Below are 27037 nucleotides of genomic sequence, written 5' to 3'. Positions count from 1 at the left end.
CATCGTAACAAATAATTTTTCTCCTCTTATAATTTGGTGAAAGCTGCATGAACTATAAAAAGAATAAGGTCTGCTTAAAATATATAGCTGTAGTGTACTTGGGACATAAGCAGGTATGCAGAGCATGTTTGGATAGAATCAGAGCCCTTTAAGAAGTTTGCCTTTCATTAATAGGTGGTCTTCATGCTTGATAAATGGCAATTTCAAGTACCAAGATAATCCATTTTGCTTTAAATAGAGCTATTTGGAAAGCACCTGAGAGCCCTATCAATAATACTAGAATAGTTTCTCTAAGCTTTCATTGAAGTAGGCTTAGAGTCTATTTAAATTTGTTACTACTTTTTAATCTTTCTTTTGGTGCACTGAATATATATGTATATATATATACACATATATATATCAGGATAATAACTTATTATTTGTCTGAATACTTGATATTTTGAAAAGGCAAACCCCTGGGGTTGCAGTGTCAGATTTGTGCATACATATTTAAGACAGAATAATAATAGAAGACTCGCTATGTGCCAGATCCATTTCTAGGCACTTTATGTATATTCTTTTATTGAATCCTCCTAACAGAGACTGCAGTTTCCATTGATGCAGGAAAGTCACAGACAGGGCGCACAAGTTGCCCAAAGCTGTAAGCGAAATGAGGCTGGCACTCACTTTGCAGTGCAGACGCCCAAGTCTTTTGGTCCATGGTGCCATGCTGCTTCTCACCACATCCATCCTGGCGACCTGAGGATGTATGGGTTGGCATATAGGATTTAACATATAGGATATGAATATTTATTTCTCAGTGGCATGTGAGACTTTTACAATCTAATTTGTTGTTTGATTAATAAACAGTGAAACTCAGTGTGATTCAGCTTGCTTTTTCTTTTTCTGGTTTAGAGCTAGCATTAAAAGTGTCAGGAACATTTTCTTAAATGGATTCAAATTCTCCAACTTGTCCAAATAATGAGGTATTTTGAATGACCTTGTAGGATTCCCCAACCTCAGTAGGGCTCAGATTCTCTGGCCCCAAAGTTTGTTTCCCCAACTTTGTTTAGATTTTTATACAATATCATTTGGTTTTTGTCATTGTGTTTTTAGCTGTGTTCTATAGAAAGGAATTCAGATTCAGTGATCCATTTCATACTTCCAAGGCAATCCAGAGACTTCAGCACAAGGACACACACACACACACACACACACACACACACACACACACATTAGACTGCAGTATATACTTATCAATTTAATATTGTCTAGTGTGCTTGTTAAATTTTTGAAAGAACCTAATACGTGTAGCAAACACCTCCGTTCACAGGTGTTAGAGACAGCTGCACTCACGTGTGGTAAATGCAGGAATCTGGTGCTGAAATCAGTGAGAACACATCTTTCTAATATGGATAACAACAATAAGCTATGTTGTGAAAGTCTTCTTAGAGCTCAAATTTAAATGTCCAGCCCAGTCAGGGTCCTTGTGATCACAGAAGTCACAGAGGACCATTCTGACTTTGAAGGGAGGATTGTGTCTTTGCAGGGAGAGAACCAGAAGTCAGTCGAAGCAATTAAAACCCCAAAGCCTTTATTGCTTTTGATGCTTTAAAAAAAAGGCAAAAACGGCCCCGCACTGAAATATTTTCTGCTAATTAACTGTCACAAGTGTGATGCCATTAAGCCTAGAGTCTGTTGGTTAACTTCAAAGTCATTAGTGCACGCTGTGAGGCTCTCCCAAATTTATTTCAGGAAAAGGAAACAAATTGACGATCTGTAATCAATGTTTCCGAGACTTGTTTCTGACGAAACCTAGGCCCAGTTGGTAGACACCTTGTTCGTGTACTCTGGCAAACCTGGGGCAGCCCTCAGTTGAGGTGATGGGGTCACCTTGACATGTGCCGTGCTTCGGGATCCGCAGTTCTAAATTGGTGGAAGTCAGTGGGAGAGACTTTTGGAAGACCTCAGTCAGCAATGAACTTAGCTGCAAAGAACAGAAACTGTGTTACTGACATGGCACATTCTTTTTCACACGTGGAAATGTTTGTAACAGAATGTTCAAAGTGAGTGTGTAGTGTTAAAACAGCATCTTCTTAATGTAATGCTTTGGGCATCGGGCAAATCATCACATAGCCTTCCTTCCTTCCTTCCTTCCTTCCTTCCTTCCTTCCTTCCTTCCTTCCTTCCTCCCTCCCTCCCTCCCTCCCTCCCTCCCTCCCTCCCTCCTTCCTTCCTTTCTTCCTTCTACCTTCCTTTTTGTTTTGTTTTTCAAAGCAGGGTTTCTCTTCGTAGCTGTGGCTGTCCTGGAACTCAAGTTTTAATCCAGGCTGTCCTCACCTACCTCTGCCTCCCAGACGCTGGGGATTAAAGGCATGCACCACTACCGCCCAACATCATAGTTTTCTAAAACTCAGCTGCCCTGTTTAGAAAATGCTGGTAACCTCACCATACTACAGGGTGGTGGTGAGTCCCAGGAAACCCGCGAGAACGCACATTGTACACACCAGGTTTGCTAGTGGTGCTAGGGCGAAGGTGTAAGGTAGGAGACAGGGCATCTATCTTCCTCACAGGTCCCAATTCCAGCATTCTTTCAGCTGTCCACCAGAGAAGACACTAAACATTAATAAAAGGGAAGGGACAAGAACTTAAGTTCCAAACCCCGGAGAGATGGCTGAGCTTTTTCACAGGGCCCGAGTTAGCTTTCCAGCACCCACATGGCGGTGATGGGGATGGGGTGGGGCTTCAGCCACCTGGAATTACAGCTCCGTGAGGGCCTGTTAGGGGCCTGTTACTTCTGGGTTCTGAGTGTACCTGCACTCATGTGTATACAACCAGACACACACACACACACACCCGACACATACACATACCACACACATATACACATACCACATAGTACTCATCACACACCCCACACACACATCACATATACATACACACACCGCATACATCTACACACACCACATATACACACATCACACACATCTACACATGCCACACACATACAAACACCACATACATGTTGCAGATCACACACATACTACATACATATATACATATATGTACCACACACATACACACACACACACACAGAAATAAAAGAAACATTTAATAATATAACATAAAATGTCACAAATAGGAGCTGTTACTTCCTCAGTGAACTACATCCAAGTCAATTGTTTATGTTACTGAGCCATCTCTTTGCAATAAATTTCAGCACTGTTAGAGGCTTACCTTCACATTATCGATTATTTGAATATGTGAGCCATTAATCTCCATGGCCTGCATCCATTTTGCATGCATATTTTGTGTTGTCTTTTGCATTTAGATGGAGAGGAATAGCCTGGAGAAAGTAGACTTGTGGGTATTAGCTTCATATAGTTTTCCAAGCGCTCCCTTGAGCTGACCTGCCAATAAATTTCTACACTAAAATAGGCCTTCAGAGCAGTGACTGCTCAGAGAAACTGTGAGGTACCCTTAGTAAATAAAAATGATTCATCTTCAGGCGAGTAAACGTACTGTTCCTAGTTGGACGGTTTCATCCCACCCTGTTTCCTGGTCCTATGAAAAGCCTTTTGTTCTTTGTATCAAGGTTGTCTGGAATTCTAATGGAACTTTTGAATTATTTGTTTATAGGCAAACTTGGTCTCCCTTGGTGGGTCTTGGGATCTAGTGTCTAGAAAACACCTCTGAAGTCTGAATGAGATCTAGCTGTTTAAAAAGTGACCAGGATGATTAATAATTCACTGTGGGTGGGGCAGTGATTTGGGTGTGAATAGACAGGAGAAGGAGAGTGGAGTTCTGCCTGGCAGGGCTCTTTCTAATTGCTTGTTTTCATTCCCTGGCATTGACATGCACTTTTTTCCCAGGGCATTTTCCTGGGTAATGAGAAGACTTAGAAATCCAATAAGGCTTTTGAACACTGAAGATGCTTGCCATGGTGCTGATGGAGAATTCTATAGATTTATAATGATTCTAAAAGGTGTCTCATATCCACTATATTAACTCTCTTTTTAGAAGCTTATGAACATTGTAGCTTTTATTGATTCCAGAGAATTGGACCCAACAGTAAGCAATAAAAGTCAATGGTAACTTTCTTCCCATATAGGGGTTTGCAGATCAATATTTTGAATTTACTGTAATTTGCTAGTAATAAATGGGAGACCTGAAAGGATTGCAGGGTGCTGTGGGGCACAGCTGTGCGGTGTGGTCTTTTTATCTCAGCTCACTGTGGCTCATGGGCTTGTCCCAGTACCAAGAAACATAGTTAAGTGGCAGGGTTGATACGGTTCCTTATCAGAAGGCTTCCCAAGTGTGTTCTAATGACAGAAAGAGAAGTCAGAGCTTGTTCCCCGTGACCTTAATTTTATACAGACACTGAAGGAACCTTCAATTTGCATTGTCTTAGAAGCAGCTAAGTTCAACATCTTGCATTGGTCTTTAATGTCCAGGCAGAAGACTGTCCCATTTAATGGAATAGTTGAGTGTGTCTTTGCTGGAGCCTTCCCTGAACCAGGGCCAGGATGAAGACCATGACAGGGTGGAGGTGTCCGGACTGTCCTCATGACTGACCCATGACATCCAGGCCCTGTCTGCCCTGCTTGCCTTCTTCATTGAATTTGAGCAGTATATTTGGGTGGGAAACGCTGGTCCTCAGGTGTTGGGAGCAGTCAGAACAGAGTGGCATGAGAACACTGTTGTGGTTCTGACTATGCCATGGTGGTGTGGGCCCCATTCTGTGTTTTTGGAAACTGGGTTGTAGTGGAGGTAGAGGAGTTTCTTCTGGATGCTTTGTAGCATCACCTTGGGTGGGAATAAAGCTGTGGCATTAAGTTTGTCTTTTTACATATGATTGATTTATGTTTCTTTTGTTTGTGTGGTGTATGCCCCGCCCCTATCTTGTGTGTGTGTGTGTGTGTGTGTGTGTGTGTGTGTGTTTGCATGTACATGGCCTATGGAATCCAGAGATAGCCTCAGGTGAAAGTTCTTTGGATACCATGTATCATCATCATCATCTTCTTCTTCCTCCTCCTCTTCTTCTTCCTCTTCCTCTTCTTCTTCTTCCTCCTCCTCCTCTTCTTCTTCCTTCTTCTTGTCTTCTCCTTCTCCTCCTTCTTCTCCTACCCCCTCCTTTTTTGTCACAGTTTCTCTTGTAGCCCTGGCTATCCTAGAACTCCCTCTAGACCATGCTGGTCTGGAACTCCAACAGCTTCCTGCCTTTGCCTTGGATTAAAGGTGTGTGCCACCACTGCCTGACCACTTTTGTTTTCTTTAGCTAGGACTTCTCATTGGCCTAGAACTTGCCAGTGGGCTAGGCTGGTTGGTCCGTGAGCCTGGGAGATTGATTTCCCTCTCTTTGCCAGCTCAGGACTGGGATTATGAATGTGTCAGGCCTAGGTGTTTTACATGAGCTCTGTGGATTGAGTTCAGACCTCGTGTTTCAATGAGCCGTCTCCTCAGCACAGTAACTACATCTGTAAGCACTAACCTCAGTGAGTCTATTTTTTTATTTTATTTTATTTTATTGTGGCTCCTTTTGTTTCAAAAAACCAGGTTTTCCAACATGGCCCAAACTAGTTTCTTTAACTTCAAAATGACACAGAGATCTTCCTTAGAAAATTAGCTTGTTCTTGGGGAAACTGAGCACAGCAAATACAATCTGACTGTGGGCTAAAAGCTGTTGACCTAGAGGTAGCACGCACATGTTGCTTGGAACATAGTAAACATTCAATGATGTGCAGCTGTCAGTCACACGTGTCTCAGTTATTGCTAAGCAAAGCCCCGCAGAGAGCTGTGCGGACTTAGACTTTCGGCGGAGGTCTCTTTGGTAATACTGCGAACGCACATGTCTGATTCCCAAGCTTGATGTTTTGACATCGAGGGCATAATGCGTTAGGAAATGAGTCAAACCACAGTAATGGACTGGAAAGGAAACTTGCTTCACTTGCTCATTTACTTAGGGTTAGCTGATTATCTGCCTTGTTACGCCTTTTCTGCTGGAGAAAAGTCCGTGTTAAAAGTAACATGCTTGCAGGACTGTGCCTCAAATAAAATCAGTCTGTAAAAACAATTTAAGTGTGAAATTTGCTTAGAAGAAGCTGCCCTAGTCAGTTGTGCTTCTCATTTCGGAGAGATACTGGTGGGTGTTAGCCGCTCCGAAGCCCCTCAGAAGGCGACGTGAGGAGAGACTGGGACAAATACACCAGCTATGACTTGGTAAGGAAAGACTCCCCAGATTGGGCAGGTGCATTCCCTCATTGGTGAAACAGGAGCCATGGTGAAGGTTAAAGGAGCCAGTGTTTGTCAACACGCAGCATATGTCAGAGTCCATCTAATGACATGTGATTAGGTGACATGTGATTGTGGTATAGGTGAGTTTAGTGTAGACACACAGTTCCTACCATTTCCATGAAAGCTTTAGAGTGGAATCAGAGTTTGTCGTGATGGATGCTAACTTTGCATAGAAGCCTGGGAATCTGACTTTGCCAGTTTCTCACTGTGCAGCTTCCTCCCTACTCTCATGGTACTCCGGGACCATGTTGGTAACTTACATCTTTTACTGTTCCCTTGTCCATTTCACATTTCTGCCTTTCCTCTTCTGAAAGCTCTGTGCGCTTATTAGCCTCCCGATGTCTCCTACCCTCATCTGGGTAGATAGCACCCCGTCGTGATCCATCATGGTTCTCCTAACTTTCCCAGAAGCCAAGCATGTCTCCTCAAACCCCCGAGACCCTGTGTGCTCAGTCCTCTGTTTAGCCCGCCCCTCTGCTTTCTGCCTTTCTCTGCCTCATCCTTGGTCCTGGTGCTCAGCCGTGCTCCCAGGATGCTAGAAGGAGCCTCTGAGACTTTCCCCACTATTTGCCATCTGTGAGCCATGTAACACCCTAATGCTGGAGTGTAGCCTTTTTCATTGTGTCAGCTGGCCATCTGCTGCTGCTGAACGGAGTCCGCACTGCCAACAGGATAAATGTGGACTCTCTGAACAGGCTGTGGTATGTGCACCGCTGCCTTTGTACTCTTGACTCGTGTTCTATTTTGTAAAAAAACAAAACAACAACAATAAAAAAAACTCTGTTCTATTGGTTTTTTTTCTTTTCTTCTCTACTTCCCAGATGTGCTAAGGCCTCTCTAGAACCCATCCTGCACTCACCTTCCCTCCCTGCCGTCCTCAGCCTGCCTGGCTAGTGCATAGACCCTATAGTAGAAAGAGCAGGCACAAGCAGAGTATGCGTCACTTGGGAACTTTTGAACCATAAATGCAGAACACTGCTGGCTTAAACAACAACGGACTTCTTTGGTTCACAAATCCCAAAAGTCTAGAAATATGTAAGGATGGACCATTTGCTTCACAGGATCACCTACTGCCTATTTCTCCCCATCCACCTTTGGTACCTATCATGAGCTTCCTACCTCTCCTGATAACCCTCCTGGATGAGGCACATGAAATTCTTCCCTGGGCTTCCCAAGCAAGCATCGCTTTTCATCTGCTTTGCCCACATTGGGCCACATGCTATCTCTCAACTGATTTCTTTGGCCAAAGAAAATAAGCTTTGCTACTTGTTTCGTTTGTTCAGAGTTTCTTCCAGTGCAGGGGTTCACAACCTTCCTCATGCTGTGACCCTTTAAATACAGTTCCTTATGTTGTGGTGACCCCAACCATAAATTTATTCTCACTGGCACTTCATAACTTTAATTTCGCTACTGTTATGAATCATAATGTAAATATCTATGTTTTCCAATAAATAGTCTGACGGGACCCCTGTGAAAAGATCATCCGACCCCTCAAAGGAGTCATGACCCAGAGGTTGAAGACTGCTCTTCTAGAGACTAAGGGGGTGTGCTGGTTCCATCACAAGTGGCGGTTGTACAAAACAGGGGATGTCAATGGGGGAGAAACAGTGCTGACCTTCCTCAGAGGAAACACAGCACCTTCATCCTCTGCTGCTGAATACATTGAAGAGCCCTTCTGGGTCCCAGGCCTTTTCACACTGCATTTTACACTGAGTGAAGGCCTTTATCCCCAGAGCTGGCATGGTCAAAGCTGTCAGCCTTTACTAAAAAGTGTGTGATTGAATAAAGGAAACCCATTTTGCTTGCTCTAATCCCCAAATGTGCCCTTGTCTTCACCCTTGGCATAAGATTTTTGCCTTCCCAGTAACTGAATTTATAGGACCACAGGCAAAAATCTTCAGTTTTACTTTTAAATTGTGTCTGTCTCACTTGTACTAAGGGCAAAGCTGATGTCCTCTTTGTTCTCCTCCTCCTCTTCCATTCATAATCACCATCACTGACGACCACCCTCGCTTTCATTCGGCCCCCTTCTCTCAGTCTCTCATATCACCTCTCCTGCCTGCTTGCTTTGGTTTGGAATATAGTCTCTTGGTGTGTTCTCCCAAAGGTTCATGTCTTTGAAAGCTTGGTCCTTGGCATGTCAGTATGGAGAGAAGAGGAGACCTTTAAGGGGTAGAACCTACTTGGGAAGTAATTAGATTATAGGGGATGTCATATTTACAGGAGGTAAGGTGTGTTCAGGGTAGTGTGGCCATCTACAGGATGCCATCTCCAAGAGGGGCTACTGGACTTCTTATGGGACCTTGGGTCCTACAGGAACGGGTTATTATTATTAAAAAAAAAAGAAAAAAGAACAACAACAAAAAACCTAAAACTATCCTTGCCCTGCCCCTGAGTCCCTCTGGTTTTCTACCTCACCATAAACTGTATTCTGCACACGCTGTAGCCACTATTACCATTTACCACGAGGCCAAGAAATGTTCTCATTTGGATCCCCAGCCTCCCAGTCTGCGCTCTGCACAAACCTCTTACAAACCTCTTAGGTTTAAGAATTAGTTGGCCTTATGTACTTTGTTGTAGCAATGGAAAGTGTTCTACCATCCTCTTATTTTCACAATGTTTGGGGGCGGGGATGGGAGCAGATAATGTGTGTGTGTGTGTGTGTGGTGTTATGTGTTACTTTCATGTGGTATATATGTGGAGAGATGTGTGTGTGCACCTATGCATGTGAGCTGAGGCCAGAAGAGGACATTGGATGTCCTGCTCTATCACCACCTTCTGTCTCTGGAAACAGGGTCACTCGTGGAGCCTGAAGCTAAGCTGGCAGTCAGCAAGCCCCAGCGAGTCTATTGTTTCCACCCCTCTCCCCTCAAATGCTGGGGATACAGGTGTATGTGGCCATATCTGGATTCTTAGGTGAATACTGGGGATTTGAACTCAGTTCTTGTGCCTATGTAGCAAGTGTTGATACCCAAATGAGCCATCATCCAGCCCTCAGTTTAACTTTTAAAACAGTTATCTTCTGGGTTTGTTCCCCTGGTCAGGTGCTAGTTTCCTGTGGACTTTGCCTGGGGATGCTTGGTAACCTGTCTAGACAGTCAGTTGGTTTTATGATTATAGACTGAAAAAGAAAAATAAAGCCTGCGGGAAGTGAGGTGTGACTTTGGGACCCTGTGCTTCTCCCGTCCCCATCAGGTTCCACAGGTGCCATCTAGGTAAAGGTATTCACACTGAAGCCTTCCTACAAAGATGCCCGACCTTCTCCAGCCTTGCTGTCTTCATGAAGAAAACCATGCGATCGTAGGGCAGTTTCCTGAAGCTTTCTCCGACTGTTTGAGAACCAGTTTTTGCCCTCTGCTCTGGCTCGGCAGGAAGTGCTAGGCGAGATCCAGATCCGAGGCACAAGCCTTTCTGTCCTCTGCCTCTGCCTCAGTTCCTAACCCTGGGTGACAGTCCAGAAAGCGGCCCAAGCATTCCTTGAGGAGGGCTGACCTCTGCATGAACCCACCCCTGGCGTGGGATGGCGCCACAGTGACCCTGAGAGAAGCAGCGGTCCTCCACCTGTACCGCTTCCCGCTCACGCGGGAAATAACATCACAGCTTGGCCCGCGCTGCCGAAATGGCAGCCCAGGAAATTACTATTCCCTAAAGGGAGAAAGAATTTCTTAAGGTAAAAGGTTTATGCAAACTAGTAGTCTTTAAAGGGATTTAAAATAACTAACCTCTAATAAACAATGGCTGCGAACAGTTTTTCCTCCCTCTCCGGCTCTCTAGGGGGGCGCTTAGGCACTGGCACTCTTTAAAGCTCCCTGGGTGACATTAATGCGTAGTCGGGTTTCAGAATCTCTACTTCAGCCAAATCAACCAGCGCTCAGAACTTCCGCTCGAGCGGGGTTATTTTTCCCCTGTCATTTTCTCTCCCCTGTTCGCATTTGCACATCCAGGTTAGGCTGCGCAATCTTGCACCCGCTGAAACCTCCTTGTTCATTGCGAGTGTGGGTCTGCTTCCCCGAGTTGCTTTCAAATAGGTTTTAGTTTGGCTAGTCTTCCACTGCGTATGTCCCCGACCATGGCCTGGATGTACCCCTACTGTGCACACCCTGGTTCTTTGAACTCCCTGAATAGAGAGAGTGGCCAGCGCATGTCATAACTCTCAGTGACAAGATGAAGATGCCGGTGTTGTAGGGAGGAGGATAACGGGAAGCACAGGAGCACCCCACATGCTCCTTTCTGGAAGCTGCTGGGAGGTAGTTTGGTCTGGTTATTGCCATTCTGTTTTCAGGTTTTAGCGGGAGCACTCCGCACAGTCTTCAAATCCCCATCGCCATCTTGGAGGAGTTCCTTGCATGTGAATTTAGTGGCTTTGGCCCTACTTCTCTGTGTTAATGAGGGAAGCTCATATTCCTTTCTACTGCCCGCTTGGCAGCAGGAGCAAGAGACCAGGAAGCAACCACGCACTGGGCATAGGAACCTGCCGGGAGCCATGAGATTAAAGGTGTGGGGACAGTTAAAAGTACAACCTGCAGGAGGCGCTCTCTGACGTGTTTCCCTTCAACGTGCACTAACCGTGTTGGTGCCCAGTGTGTCCTACACTGCCTGCCCAGTCATCTTGTTGCCGTAGAAGGTGCTGGTTCGGGTCCACAAAATGAGGTCTTTCCTTGTCAGCCCCCCTGAGTTTCTGTCGCCTTGAAGAGACCCAGCTCCTGCTCGCTAGGGTAGCAAAGCCTTTCCACTCATGCATCTCCGTGAGCCCGTGTCCTGGCTGTCTCACCTTCCAACTCTTCCCTGGCCCCCACCCCACGGCCCCAGGCACATAGCTCTCTACTTCCAGCCCCTTTCTTGAACCCACATTCGTACGTCCACCTGCCTGCGCAAACAATTGGCTGTCACTGGGCAATCTTGATGTCACGTGTTCATGCCGGGCTCTGTCGCATCAACCTCCACGTTTGTAGGGCCTGGTGAGTTGACTCCTCTGTGAGTTTTATGTCCCACGTCTAGCTCTTTACATACGTAGACACATTCTTCATATGTAAGTCCCTCAGGCCATCCTCACTGCAAGCCACGGTTCTTTGTTTGTTTTTCCATTTGAGGCGGAGGTTAACTGGTAAAGGCTCACACTCGCTCCCTGGAATTCTCTTGTCATCCTGAACTCTGCACGAGTTTTCTTCTTAAATTTGAGAAGACTTTTTTAATATCGTCAGTCTGTTTGTTTGTTTGTTCATTTGTTGAAATAGGGGTCTTGCTATATAGCCCAGAATGGCTTTAGTCTCTTGGGATCGAGAAACACTCCTGCCTTTGCCTTGTCAGTGCTGGGTTGTGTGAGTGTGCTGTACCAGGCCATTCTAAATCTCACTGAGAGATCTCAGTAAGTCACAGAAAAAATTATTTACACTTTACACTAACTCTCAACATAATTATTTAACATTCTTAGAAATGGAACAAAGTATATATTAAGAAGATAACGATAATACCATTCTAAAATATATTAAGCCACTGAGAACAAATATGGTGGCTCCTTGCCTATAACCCCAGCGTTTGCGAGACTTAGGCGGGAGATTGCGCACCTTGGCCACAACCTGAGACCTTGTCTCCAGAAAACAAAAACAAAAAACAAAACAAGCCTAAAACAAAATCCCTGAGTAATCACTGTCCATGAAAATAATTTTTAAAAACTTTAATCTTAAATATATTCATAATCTGGAAATAATTGATAAACATATTTAGTTGGAATAGATGCTTTTTGCCCCTTTATTTTCTCTGTATTCCACTTTCCACTGCCCCACCTCCAGTTCTTGCCTAATGTAGCCTTTAACACATATGTCCTATGTACCAAATGCCGGCTTTGGTTTATGACCTGGGCCAATACCACACATCTTATCTAATTATCTAAGTATATGTTAGTGACCTTATCCCGACAATAAGGAAATCAAATGAAGACACATGCACAGAGTACAGCTGGGGCTTAAGCAGTAAAATGCCCTGATGTTGTTCATTTGTGTCTGACCTGGGCTGATTTATTAACATGTGGTCTCCATACGTTAGGTCAGTAGCTGCTGCCTGCCCGGCCTGCAATTGCTAACCCCTCTGGTATTTGCAGACTCTGGCAGCTACTGTTCACAAGGTCTTGGCCACGGCACATTCATTTCTCTCACTTTATTACCATCACATCTGATTCCAATTTGCTACCAAATTGAGTTTCCCATCCTGAGCCTGACATTCAAGCTGTCAGGTGGATTAGCTCCTTCAGCTCGGTTAGCATGGTGGCTCCGGGTCAGCTGACAGTGGCCTATTAAATGTTCTCTGCTCCTCATCCCGGAAGCTCAGGTACCATCCTGTGGTGCGCTGGAGCTGTGGAAACCACTGTAACCTTTCTCCTTATTTAGAACTCATAATTCTAAGCCTATTGGAAGGGCTTCTGATTAAAAACAGAGTTGGTTCTTATCCCCTCCTTATCTTGCTATTTCAGCGGCTTTTTCCGAGAGCAAAACAGCCAGTTTATGATGGCGTTATTTCGGGCAATGATTGATTGAACCGTTAGTTGCCTACTTGGCCCTTTTCCTCCTCTGTCTTGTGAGTTCTCTATCTGCATATATAGTTGATGTTGATACAGCATCTGATCTCTTACTTCCTTACTCTTACTAAGAGCGCTCTGGTATCATGCGTGCTGCCATCTGATCAAGTTTCTGCCAGAGCAGTAGTCAACTTCTGGGCTCTCAGCCTTTTCCTGAACAAGGAATCTCAGTTCTTTCCTGAAAGACACAATCTGATGAATTGTGACTCTTAGGGAGTCCTTAAAAAAAAAAAGCCCAAGTACAAAACTAATTTCTAGTGTTTGCTTAATCAAAGATTCATATACAGAAAATTGTTCATTGGTTTTCTGTGTGCATTACATCCCCTCGAGGAGACTATCCTGGTTAAAGACAGTCTTCTTGTCATCAGTAAATGAAGGTGCATTTCCATTTCAGAATCGGGAAGCCAGCATTAGCAAACACTATAATTTCTTGGGGGATAATCAAAGATTCAAGGAGGAAAAATATATAAAAACAGACAAAAAGAAAACGTTCCCTCTGTGGGAGGACGGTGCTTCATTTCTTAAATTACTGCTTGTTCTCCCAAACACTAACCAGCGATCCATTATGGTAACTCCATATGGAAACATATTTATCAGTTAGCAGGGAGGCATCTTCATGTCTAAAGCCCATGTCACATATCTTCCCTTGCCTCTCCTTGGATGCTCTCAAGGCCATTTTCTGTAAGCTGTGCTAGAGTAAATTGCACTGTTTAGAAGTGATGGCTGAGGCCGTTGCCCATGACAAACATTCAGGATCCAATAAAGACAGAGCACAGACAAGGTGAGTGTAAAGCCAGGGAAACACCTTCCAAAAGTTAATGTTGGAGCTTATGGAAGACACCAAATACATGAGAATTTGGGGATGAATAGCCAGGTTTAGACTCTTCTGAATTTGAGGCGTACTGAATTTTGAGTTTAAGTCGGCCGCTGACTCATGGCTTCCTATTCTTTAATTATTGTCTTCAAGTAGTCCTCCTTCAGGAGGGGGCCTCAAAACTTCTGTCGTGAGTGGAAGTATTTCTGAGTCAGGATTTTGTGTGTGGTTTGTTTGCTTACTTGGTTGTGAGATGCTCCCCCCCCTTTCCTCTCCGTGATTCTGTAGATAATGATCTTAATTTGAGATAAGTGTGAGGACCTTCCTTAGAACTGTAAACACTCTGGTAATTGTGGCTATCCAGTTCCTTTTAGAGGTCCATTAACCTACTTTTCAATACCTAAGTAATAAATGCCATATGTTTTGAGAAGTAATTCCAGAAGAAAACTCTTTGCAGGCTCTCGTTAAAACAACAAAGTATAATATCTGGTATGCATAGTATTTTGCCTGATTTTTTTTCCCCCTTGGAGGGTAAGTTGGCCTGATTTAATAATCTGATTTAATTATCCTTTCCATTTCACCTTTCACTCAGTGGTAATCTTCTGAAATTTCTCCTGCTTATGTCTATTGCTTGTCTGGATGGGTCCCCTGGTTCTTCATTCTTTCCTCAGTCATAGGACAGTGCAGCTCAGCTCAATATTTCACACAAGTTGCTTCGTGCAGGTCAAATGGTTTTATGCTTCTGAATCAGGTAAGCTGTTTGTAGTATAAACTGCTCCTTCAGACCTCTTTTCTGCAGCAAGAGCCGTGTTGGGAGGGGTCCAACAAAAATTATGTCATCAAAGTCTTTGGTGTCATGACAAGGCCAAATCAAGTCTAATAAAGAATGTCCATTCATGTTACTTGGTGTCCTGGCGACTTTGGCTGGTGTGGCATCTCCCATGTGTGTTTTCTCTTTTCTTTTGCAGAAGGAGTTGAGCCTCCCCCGAAGAGGAAGCCTGTAAGTAGAAGGACTCTCTTTCCTTGCTCTCTCTTTGTCTAGTTTGTATGTAATATGATCACTATCTGAATTGTTGGGCTTTGACAGTGATTGAAAAATTAATGATGAGCTACTGAGTCAACAAAACAACATGAATTTATTTATAAATGTCAAAGAGTAATGATTTCATTATAATTTGCTGGATCTGTGTGTGGGCATTGTAACCTCTTATTAATTCATAGGAGGATCTTAAGTTTTAAAAATTCCATTAGATAGCCAAGCAAAAATGTGATTTGATCTGCAGATAGCACAAGGTAACCGGAATCAGGAGTTAATGCTTCGTCCATATGTTTGAAAATCCGGGGATGTTCTCTATGGTACAGACTTCTTTGCACTTGAATGGATGAAGTCTTGGAGTCAGCTGCACGTCCTGCTCTTAGATCCAGTCTTATCGAAAGGATACATGTAATGCTCTTGTATTAAAACAGCAGATTTGCAGACCTTGACTTGATTCTTTGTAGTGTGTCTCCGCCTTTCATTTTTAAGGCCAATTATATAGTTGCCCAAATCATAGTTTTATTCATTAGCCATGTCCAGAGTGAAATTGTCCTTTAATATTTCCTATAGGATAACTTTCTTATCAGTAGCACTTTATAAGGCCTGAATCTGAACTTTTGGGATTTTCTATCTGGTTTGTATTGAAGAAGTCTATAGAGGAATAAAAAACTGTATGGTGACTATTTTCATCTTTTGGGTGAAACTTTAAGAAAATACCAGAATATGTCTCTAGGAACCTAAACTAGCATAATTTGTGAACATTTTATTTACCGTTTTTTATTTGTTTGGTTGGTTTTTGGTTTTGCTTTTGGTTTGTTTGTGTGTTTTGTTTTGAGACAGGTTTGTAGGCCTGGCTGTCCTGGAACTTGCTTTGTAGACCATGTTATTTCTTTTCCTTTCCTTTTGGAAGCCAGATGTATAATTGATCATTTTACCTGCAAAGCTTACCTCACTGTCTCCAGCTCCTAGCCTCACTTCCTAGCTGGAGGTTAGTACTCGACCCTTCATTAGGAAGTGCCCGCAGGGTTAAATGCTTTCCTTTTCTAAGTCTCAGGTAGGACCCTGTTCCCCAAACACAAACTTTGGAAGTCAAAGATGAGAAAAGTAGAGAAACTTCACGAGATCTCTTTGTAGGCAAACAAACAGTCCTATTTTCTCTATACTTTTTATTTAGTTCTTAAGCATCCTGGATGTTTCTCTTGTACTTTATTTGAAAATGTTTACATATTTGGTCAGATTTGGTTTTAGCCTTTACAGTAATTCTCCTTCGATTTGTTAGTATATTTCCAATTCCTATCAAAAGCTCATACAGTTTAAGAAATTAAAGCCATTACATCTATGTAAGAGCTAAATGTTCCTTTCACAGTCAAGTCTCAGTTCTGTTCATTTTAGCTAATAGCCATGAATTGAGGTGAAAACACATGATAAAGAGAAAAAATTTCTTCACTTGAGAAAATGGAATCATTAATTCAAAAAAAAGGATAATGAAATAAGTGTGCTTGGAGCCCATGCTTTGAATTACATAGGGTATTTAAAGTCCCTTCTCTAATAAAAATCAATTGATTTATTGGGTGGTAGAGGAAAGCACGTGGGTCAAGAGTGGATTTTGTGAAAATTAATATTTCTAAATGAATCAACCCCAAACCTAACAGTTTTTTATTTACTACACTTAACCCTCAAAGAATTAACAATGGGTGATATGGCAGAGCCCCACAGCCCTCAGTGTCCTCAGAGAAGGCCACACAGCGGGCCGGTAATTATTCTCTGCATGCATGGTCCTTTATGACACCCAGAAAAAGAAATGCTTTTATAAACAGTGCCAGGTTCATTCTAATACAGAGCTAATGAAGGATGACAGCATAGCTTTTTCTAAAGCTGGTTTTAGCCAATGTCACAGTACATGATTGTTCTACCAGCACTTCCTCACCCTGTGCATTGAAAAAAAAAAAATGCCTCCTGGCAAATGCTTTCAACTCCTCCACTCTTCTGCAGGAAGACTGTGTTGTTCTGCTGGCCCCTGCTGTTGGGTTGAGTCCTTCATTTTCCATGTTAGCGTGAACAACTGCACAAGCCTCACTCAGCTTGGGCCTCACGGTCCTTGCTCTCCAAGCCACGAGACTGAACTTGTCAGAGGGGCTGTGCCTCAGAGGAAATCGCTTTGGCTTGCTGCTTCTAACTTGATGTTTCTACTTTAAAATTTTATTCCTTCCACTTTGAAACTTATAAAATCTATTAGCTTTGTTTGAAATTTTAAGTATTATTTTGAATAAGCTAAAAAATAACTTCTATATGTACAGTCCTAAAACATGCATACGCTACATTTAAAAATAAAATTTTCATAAATGAAAGGGAGAAAATATGCTTTCTCATGATGGAGAGATTATAAAAGCAAACAATAGTGTTGAGAAAAAAAATAATCAATTCTCCTCTAATTTTCTGCAGTCATTTTGATGGGTGCTAGCATGAAGACTGTATGGCCTATAAATAAAGTTTAAAAGGTGCCAGAGTTGATTAAGACCTTTATTCTGAAGTGCAAAGAGCAAGCCGCGAGAAAAGCCAAGGGAACTGCCTTCCAGGCAAGATGTTACTAGATAAATGTGACCTCAGCTAAGTTTCCCCAGAGGCTTTCCAGCACTCTAATCTTCTTTAAGGCCTCAAATCTTATCTCTGCTCCAGCTTGCTGTATTAGGCGGATTTTAGCTTCTCTTTTCCATTCAAGGAAGGCTTTGGATCCCTGATTCTCAGAGCAGTTTTTTCCTTCCATTTCCTCAGAACTTAAGTCACCACACTCCATGTTTCTTCTCCCTCAGCAGTCTACCAAAATCATGGGACTGGTGTAGCTATGCAAGGAAATAGTATATAGAAGGTTAAATGTTGAACAAATGCAGTGATGAACAAGTCCCAGAGAGAAGGCAGCATTTACATCTTAAAATGTAAAAGTATACAACAAAATTCCGTGGATTCTAAATACATTTACCATAGAAGCATAAAGGATGCACGGGCAGCAGGTTTGTGTGAGAAGTTGCTACTATAGAAAAAGGCAGAGATGGAGAGGCTAAAGTCTGCCCAATACAGCAAGCTGTGGCAATAAGTAGATGCTCATATTACATCTTCTGTGACTTCACATTCTTAATTGTGTGAAAGTGCAAGTCAAGCTTTGAACCAAACCTTTGCCCTGGGGTAAAAATAACTTGCATAGATTTTATATTTAAAAAGTCTATTTCAAATAGGAGGGTGCATCAAAACTCTTTTGTTTTTTGGTCTCTTGATGAAGATCGTCCCCAGATGACTGCAGTTTTTATAATACCTGGAAGTTTCCCATCTTGGATACTAAAAGCATAAACTGAATTGGGTGGATAGGTTTTAGGGCTCTTAAAATCGCTTCTCATATGCTGCCAGAAGGTAGGCAAGGAGGAAAACGAGATCATTGCGTTATGGTGATGAATTAGAATCTTGAGCTTCAGAACTTGAGTCTGGTGGTTGTTCTTCCTGACAAGCCAGATACAGAAATGTCTCCGGTATTGCTGTTGGTGGAATAGACACAAGCCCACCTCCCACCCCTCGGGCAGCCTCCAGCAGAGTGAAGGTATTCCTGCCGGGTCTCCGTAGCCCCTGTCACCAGGCCTGTCTGCTAGGACACAGATCCTATATGGTTGTCCTTGGCGTCATAGATTCAGCCTGGGACTTTGACATGGTTTTTATTTGGCTGGTCACCACTCTCTGTGTTAGTGTTGTTGGTCTCCTACTGAGCACTTGCCTGGCATTTCTAAATAAATCTGTGCCCAAGGAGTTTGTTTTTGGGCGAAGAGAGTAGAAAAAGTGAAGAAGGCAAAGAGGCGAACTGACGAATAGTTAGGAACAAGAGTCATGCACCCCTGGCAGCTACTGCTTACTTTGAAAGGTGCCTTTGTGTTTAGTTAGTTGCCTAAACAAACAACTCCCCAGGACAGAAGCCCCTTATTATTTATTTATTTGTTATTATTATTTTTTATTTTATGGAATTCCCTAGAGTGCCTGTGTGGTGTATGTGGTGTTTATGCCCTGGAGAGAGGAGCAGGAAATTGGCTGGCCAGTTCTTCCCACCTCCTCCCTGCCTGCCTTTTAATGGGCTTTCAGATCTCTCCACAAAGCAAACGGAATTGTATTATCTATTCTTAGCAGTAGATTCTCCCTACTGCTAAACATGGCCTTCCCTCTGCCTTGCTTAATTATGAGCCTTGCCATGTTCTTGCATGAAGCCCGCTGGGCCTGGGAATCTATAAAAATCATTGCAGCTAGCACTTTATTTTCGTAGAAGCAATGAATGATTCTTAGGTGATTCCTCAGCTTTGTGTTCTTTGGCCACACAAGCTTTAGAGATGGCATTTAGTGGTATCCAGCAGCAGGACCCAAGTGGAAGCAGCTCCAAATGTACATGGGAGCTCTAGAAAGGGAGGCCTGCATGCTGAGGAGTGGCACTCAAGAGTCAGCTGCGATGCCGTGTTCTCCCTTGATTGCCTCAGCTGGCAACAGCACTGGCATTTTCATCAGCTTCCGTTTCTTCTCTGTTCACCTTTTCCTTGCACCATTCTGAAAGTGGCTGTAGCCCAGTTATGCGGGCCACATTAGATATCCAGTAGGGATCTAAATAGACTGTTATAGGCCTGTAGGAAGCCCAGCTCATTATCTGTAAAGCAGTGCTCATCTCCATCATACCTACTCTGATACTCTCTAGAACCAGAAATTCATTCGAAGGTATTTCCTTTCAATACCTCACTTACATGTACCTGCCTTTGGGTACAGCCAAAATCTCATTAATGGAAGACTTTTGGTGGGCTGGCCAAGTGACTGGTGTTTCAGCTTAAAAACTTGGACTCTGGCTGCCTCAACATGCTAGGTTCGGCCACCCAGCCACGGACACCAGTTAAGTAGGCAAGTAATCATAAGAAGCCAAAAGGATTTATTTGTTCAATGTAGCCATATTGGAAATATAAACACATAAAGGAGCCATTGGCCTCCCCCTTCAAGTTGGTCCTGTGCTCTGTTCTTTTCATGTCGTTGTCCATGAGAGCACTAAATATCATGGCATTTACATCCCTGATACCTCTGTGAAGACCCTAGTCACCTATAGATGCAGAGTGGACCAGAGGGAGCACCTGTCTCTTCAGAGTCCAGGAATCTCTCATATCGTTGAACCTTTAAGGGGCCATCGGGTTTTCAGCCTCCACCATTCCAGTCACCATAGACAATGGCACTTGAGACCACATTGATTCATAACCTATCCTTAGATAATCATCATACTTTTTGTATTTCCATTTACAAAGGGCTAGTCAGCTAGAATTCTCCCCAGTGAGCCTCACAACAGTACAAACTTAGTATTTCCATGATCATATAATTTACAATATAGATCTTCTGGACACACTTGTTTTCCTGTGTACCGTAATATCCCCTGGTAATTTCCACCACAAAAATTATACAGCTCAAGCTTTCTTGTCATAGCAACAGATGTCTAAACAGCAGAATTGCTGCTGATTTGCTCAATGGATAAGGAACCCAACTTGCTGTCAGATAACTCCAGTTTCAGAGTGTTGAAAAGGAGCCCAGACAGCTCCGAAAAGCTTCTAAACTGACCAAGAAAGGGAAGTGCAAGATCTGAGGTATACAGGCTGGGGAGAACAGACCAGGGTGTGCCTGATGAAGGCCTGGTCAACTTGGTCATAGTCTCGCTTCCGCCTCTGCAGGGTGGCCTTGCAGCCTTCATCTCTGAAGGTTTGTGTGAGGTTTGGGGGTCCCCTGTGCCTGCAGCCACAGGAAAGGCAGCACCACGCATTTAGGTACCCCCTCACTGCCTTTTAGCAAAAGTGGCCCGAGACCACTCTGCCAGAGGTTTGAGTAGACTTCCAAAAGCCTTTGCTCTATGAATAAGTTAGGAAGTGCACAGAAGGCAATACACTCACTCCACTTCCTTCCGGCTGTCTTCCATATGTGAGAAGAGCCAAGGATATCCAGGGATGGTGTGGGAAATGAAAGCGATCCACACACAGAGAGACTGCTGCTGAAAAGTGCTTAGGGCCTTCAAAGCAGAGAAAAGTTGGTCTCTGGAGACTCAGGGGGAGCTGAGACGGCTGAACTTGACACTGACGGAGTTTCCTGCACAGGATCAGGGCTTTTCCGAGACTGGAGTTCCTTATTTTGAGACAAGCTAGGTAGTGACCTTCTAAGTCATTGAATAGGTTTGGGCAGATGCTATTGATATGCATAGTTCGGTGTACTTTTTAAAAAGACTTAAGCTCAGAACATAATGCCTTGCCTGGCTGTTCTGAAAAATAGTTTGGATAAAATGAGGTTATTTCCAGAACGCAGGGAGAGGGAATCACCGTGGTTTTGCAATAGATTTGAAAAAGATTTATGAGATTTTTTTTTTCAGCAAGATGAAGGCAGCATTTCCGGAAAGAGGAGAAAAAAAAAAGGGGTTTAATTCAAGCAAAATAGAAGACATGCAAACCATATTTGGCTATGTTTTAAAACGAATGTATTTTCCCTGTAACACTGTACCCTCCTACCCCCACAAATATTGAAGTAAGAGTTCAGAATATCTACTGTCAAAGCCAAAAAGAAGTCCAGTGTCATGTTGATGTTAGAAATCCAAAACAAAATGAAGAAAAAAAATTGAGTGTTGCCTCTGAATTAGCATTTAAAGTGGCATGTTTATATAAAAAGAGGGAGTGGTATAGTATATCCGAGAGTGAAGAGAGGGATTCAGGCTGTGGAGAATGTCAGTTGCATTTCTGTATTCATGGAGTAGCCAGTTTGGCATTTGGCATGCATTTGCAGCCCTTCTTTTCAGGTTTGTCTTCCTTGCTGTAGGGAATAGAGGAGGCTGGGAAAACAGAACAATGCGGGGTGGGGTGGGGTTGGGGGAGATGTGCTTAACTTTGGAAATTAGAAGAAGACCTTCTTTCTGCTCCAGGGGAAGGGTTGAGTTATCCCAGGAAGGTTTAGGATCATCAGAATCCATATGTACTTCTAAACATGGAGATTAGAAGTGTGTGTGTATATGTGTGTGTGTATATGAGAGGGAGAGAGAGAGAAAAACAGAGACAGAGAGATGGAGATGGAGAGACAGAGACAGAGAGACAGAGACAGAGAATGAGTATGAGTGAGGGGGCACACAAAATCTTTAGGGGAATCCAAAACACCATTTCCAGCTGAGAACTGCCATTTTTAGGTAAGTTTTGGGCTTTAGGTTGGTGAGCTGGTCTGCTAGCTTTGGGTCCTCAGATGTATGAAAAGAAGTTATCAATTTAAGAATTTCATCTTTACTAGAGTAATACTATCAATTTGAGTTCAGCTAGGTCTGGGAAGTCTTTTCCAAAGGCAATTCCTTTTTAGCTCATACAGTGCCGCCAAGGGGGCTGGGAGAAGATAGCTCTCCCACTAAAAGTTACCTTCTCTGGTCTGCTGATCTGTGGGAAGTCACTGCATAAGGCTTTGGAGCACTGCCTGGATTTGGATTTGGTCTCTGCCAATTTACCAGTCCTGGGACTGCTACAAGTTACTTTTGTGTATCTTAGTTTCCCATCTATAAGATGGAAACGGTACTCTATCCTGGAATTGTTCAGAGGTTGCAATAGAGTTTTATTGCTATGAAGAAACACCATGACCATGGCAGCTCTTATGAAGGGTAATATTTAATTGGGGCTGGCTTCCAGTGTCAGAGGTTTAGCCCGCTATCATCATGGTGGGAAGCGTGACAGCAGAGCGTAGGCAGACATGCGCTCTGGTGGAGCAGAGAGTTCTGCATCTTGATCCAGAGGCCGCCAGAAGACTGGATTTGTTTCACACTGGGTGTAGCTTGAGCATTGAAGACCTCAAAGCTTCACCTCCACAGTGGCACACTTCCTCGAAGGAAGTGCTCTGAAAGCCAGATCATTTTAGTAACATTCTCTAGGAGGCTGTTTTGTTGGATTTTCTGAGAGGGGCCAGTGGCCTTATGGTTTTCAGTAGGGCTTATTCTGCCTGCACAGTGGAGACAGACCCACACAGTCATTGTATCACCAGCTCCTAAGGCTTAGTAGCCCCTTTCCCAGAAGAGTCAATCACTTCTTGCAGCTGTGGCTTGGGACAAGTAAGTGTTGAAGAAAATGGAAAAACCTAGTCATAGGATTTCAAAGCTAGGAGAATCCTTGAGAGAAACTTTATTTAAACTGGCTTTATTTGATTAATGATGAAGTAGCAATGAAGAGATCTTGGGACTTGTTAGGCTCAACTAGTACAGTGATTGTGAAACATTAGCAGAATTTAGGGTTCTAATCATCAGGGACTGGGGTGCCATCTTTTCACCTTGAAGCCAGTATGCTTGAGTGTTAGCAAGACTGTTTGTTTTGTTGATATGAAGGTTAACATTGACTTGAATAGTGCAGACCAAATAATGAGTGAGTAAACTTCCTAACGTATGTCCCCTTCACGGTGCTTGTCACGGCTCCTTTGAATATTCTGGAATGCCAGGCAAGTTCTTAAAAGTTTCCACTTACTCATGCAGCTGAGGGAAAACGCACTTGCCAAACCCCCAGAACCACCAAGAACAAAGCGTACCCCAGAATGATAAAGGGGCCAGTGATGGCTGCCCAAGTCAGGGGCCTCCGGAGCCCAGCTGTGGTAACTGGCAACTCCTCTATGTATTCATTATCCGACTAGACATGTGAGCGCTCTGCTCAATTCAGTATTGTTCTCTCGTTACCCCATTGTGCAGAAGCCATTCGAGCCCTCTGATGCACAGGCAGGGACCAGGAAGAAGTGGACTTCCTTGTGTGAACGTCTCTTGAGGAGGCTTCACATCCTTTTCTCTTTACTCCCTGTAGTGGCCCTAGGAAAATCAAAAGTACTTTGGGGTTATTTTCTCCCTCCTTTTGCAATGGAGATCTCATCCTCTGAGATTTGTCTGTAAGACTATATCTGCTTTGTCTTTTAACCTATTGTTATGTAAGCTTAACTCTTCTGGGTAAGATTGAGGACACCCCTGCACTTGCATGTCAGTGTGTGTGGATAATGCCTGTGGAGCCTTTTAGTTCCTCCTCACTCCCTCCTAAGGGCCATCTGAGCCTTGCTTCCCCTCACACAACATTTTCCCAGACAACATTTGCCTCTGTGTCATTAGGGAGTTCTACACAGATAGTCCACTTTGCAAAAATGAAAAGAAAAGGTTTGATTGACTATATAAATTTTATTGTCACATAAATATAAGCAGGTAGCATCTCACACAGGAAGTTATTTTTTAATATTTTAGAATGCAAAGTCTGTAAGTGTGTGTGTATTTGTGTGGTCACCCATTTGTGTGTGTGGAGGTACTTCTGTGTGTGTGTGTGTGTGTGTGTGTGTGTGTGTGTACATGCGTGTGTTTGTGTGTGTATGTAGTCCATTAATCAGTGTTGAGAGCCGCCTTCTATCATCCTTTTCCTTATTTTTTTCAAACAAGATTCTCTTACTGAGCCTGGAGCTCACAGAGTTCTGGCTGGCGGCAGGGCCCTGGGATCCAGTGACCAGTGCTAGGGTTACAGACATGCAATGCTGCTTTCGCCTTTTATGTGGGTGCTGGTGATCTAAAACTTTCCACACTTACACAGCAAGCTCTTTACCTGCTGGCCTTCTGTGACCTCTAGTCCAAAGAGTGAAAATTCTGGTAATAAATGTAAAAGTGTTTATAGAATCTAGGGAAGTGTTTTTGAAAAGCCTGTCCTATAATCTCTGGTAAGTATTAGGATATTTTGTAGTTGCTTTCATGGAAGTGCCCTTGCTTTATTAACACACACACACACACACACACACACACACACACACAGAGAGAGAGAGAGAGAGAGAGAGAGAGAGAGAGAGAGAGAGAGAGAGAGAAAGAAAATCTGTTGTGTTGAGCTCTGGGGATTGTTCAGTTGGTAAAAATGCTTGGCTGACAGCATTGGCTGTGTCCAGTCTCTGGCACTGTATAATTTCAGCCCTTAGGAAGGTAGAAACAAGAGGATCGAAAGTCCAATGTCATCCTGTGCTAAGTTCAAGGACAGCCTGGGCTACATAAGACCCAGTCTAAGAAAAGAAGAAAAAGGAAAAAATGTAGGACGTCCTTTGTGCCTTTATTATACAAAAAGAACTGATTTTTAGCTTTCAGGTGTCGTAGAGATCCATAGGATTAGCCCTGCAGAGACACCCAGGACTGAGCCCTAGTTCTCCGGAAGATGGATTTGGCATGGCGGGAGCCTGTAGTGAGCTGGGGGTGGATAAGTGTTCAGTGAGACCGGTCAGCTTAGACGCAGGGCTTAGCTGAGAGATTTAGGTTTTTAAGCAACTGAAGAGGGAATTTTCTTTAAGCACTTGGCACTGCTATGTGACTTCCACCCCTGTAGCCACTGTGAATAAATGATCACCATGTTTATTTTCAGGGAACTGTCACCTACCCTCCAGGTAGGCACAGGTTGGGCACGGTGGGGGGGTCGTCTCCCCGCACTGCTTCCCTTGGCCTCTTTGCTGCAGCTGCAAGGGCTCCTTTGCCTAGCAGGGTCACATGAGTGTGTTTACCAGGGGGTTTGTAGATCAGGATACAAAGCACGGTGTTTAGTATCTTAATAAATCAAGAGTCAACCAAGCGAAAGGTTGGTTCTTTTTTTCCTTCATGTCTGCGTTAAATTAGTTTAAATGTTAAAACCAATCCTCGTGGGCTCCAGAAGCACTTGGAGGAGCTGAAGGGTGTTTGAAAACCGCACTTGACATCACGTGCTGAGATGAATTAATAGATCAGTATGCAGGTTTCATGTCTTAGGGGAACAATGCCGACATTCTGAGTATTATTTGTATGTTAATGTAGTTGATTCTGGTGGAATCATGGACAAATATTGTCATAAACATTGGACAAAGCATATAACTTAATTATTGTCTTTGAGAATTCAGGCTCCTTAGTTCTATACCAGATCGGTTTCCTCTTGTTTCCATCTTTCCTTCTGCTGTTCTTCCATGTGTTTTGCTCTACATGGTTGCAATTATACATTGTGAAGAACACAGAATAGTACTAGGCCATGCTTGTCCTTGCAGATTTTTTTTTCAAGATAGGGTTTCTCTGTGTAGCCCTGGCTGTCCTGGAACTCACTTTGTGGACCAGGCTGGCCTCAGACTCAGAGATCTGCCTGTTTCTGCCTCGAGAGTGCTGGGATTGAAGGCGTGTGCCAGCACACCCAACTCGTCTTTGCAGATTTTTAAGAGGAGAATCATAGCAAAGATGTGTTCTGCCTAGTTACTCCCTGCTCTGGTGCAGATTACATCTCCCAGGACAGGGCTCCTAGAGCTGGGCGTTCTGTTGCTCTGACGCCATTAGCGGAATTCTATAAAACAGCCATCCCTCTGGTTGCTTTCTCTTCTGAAAGCCCACGTCGCATGAGCCAATTTCAGTTGTCCCAGGACATGGTACCCCCACGTGGTCTACGAACTGATATTACATTCTTATTCCCACTAAGAAGACCGTTTTACTGGTGCCTACTTGATATGCATGAAAGTGCACATAGTTTCCCAGTATGCATTGGGGGCGTGTGGACGCTCAGTGTCGAGGGCTTGCCTCACCTGTATGAGATCCCGAATCTGTCCTTAGTTCTCCAGAATAAAAAGAACAGAAGCAAAGTGTCCAAGTACAACCAGCAGTAGCAGCAACAGCAGCAGCAGGAGTGTGGACTGCTTATCTCCCCCCAGAGGTTCCTCTGTCCTGTGTATTATTCCGTCCACCCGTGTACCCCAGCCAGGCAACTATCAATGCCTTCCACCCCTCACCTGCCACCCGCCACCCCAGAGATTAGGTTGCACATTAAAAATGTTAAGTGGGATGATACTGTGACTAACATCCTCCCCTCTCCCCCCCGGCCCCACTTTTGGTCTGGCTTCTTTCTCTTAAGAGAACTATTTTGTAGCACAGGTTCTAACAGATGTTGCATATATTACTGCTAATTCTTCCCATTGCTAGGTAATAGTCTGTCCCATGGCAATGGCAATGTCTGATGATCCGTTCAGTTTTGGACGACACTTAGGAAGTTGAGAATTCTTGGATTTTATAAATACATCTGCTGCATCCCTAATTCAGAAACCCCAAATCTCAAATATTCAGCCATCTGAAACATCTCCAGTCGCAAGTACGGATAAAAGATGTCGACTCTGTAAATGGGGTCTCCCAGCCTGTGGGGTTGTATTCTCTTTATAATCAGATGAGCAAATGTTTTGAACTCTGATGGTCTTCAGTTTATTCCTTCACCGCTTTGGTGGTGACTCTAAGAAGTCTACGTAATCCAAGGTGACAAAAGTTTCCCCCTCTGTTTTCCAGAACTTTCATATGTTTAGA

At 43.6% G+C, this 27037-nt stretch overlaps 1 protein-coding gene across 10 annotated transcripts in view; it reads left to right on the top strand.

Moving 5' to 3' along the window:
- Positions 1-27037, top strand: part of Mast4 (microtubule associated serine/threonine kinase family member 4) — a 585425-nt gene that overhangs the window by 297705 nt on the left and 260683 nt on the right. For all 10 annotated transcript variants that reach the window (XM_021649170.2, XM_021649162.2, XM_060385657.1 and 7 more), the window contains one exon: positions 14627-14658. In XM_021649170.2, the coding sequence (XP_021504845.1) occupies positions 14627-14658 (32 nt within the window). The remainder of the gene's footprint in view (positions 1-14626; positions 14659-27037) is intronic.

Source organism: Meriones unguiculatus, chromosome 6 (assembly GCF_030254825.1).
Source record: "Meriones unguiculatus strain TT.TT164.6M chromosome 6, Bangor_MerUng_6.1, whole genome shotgun sequence".
Classification (NCBI taxonomy): Eukaryota; Metazoa; Chordata; class Mammalia; order Rodentia; family Muridae; genus Meriones; species Meriones unguiculatus.
Note: the sequence above shows the minus strand (reverse complement) of the source record. Positions and strands in the feature narration are given on the sequence as shown.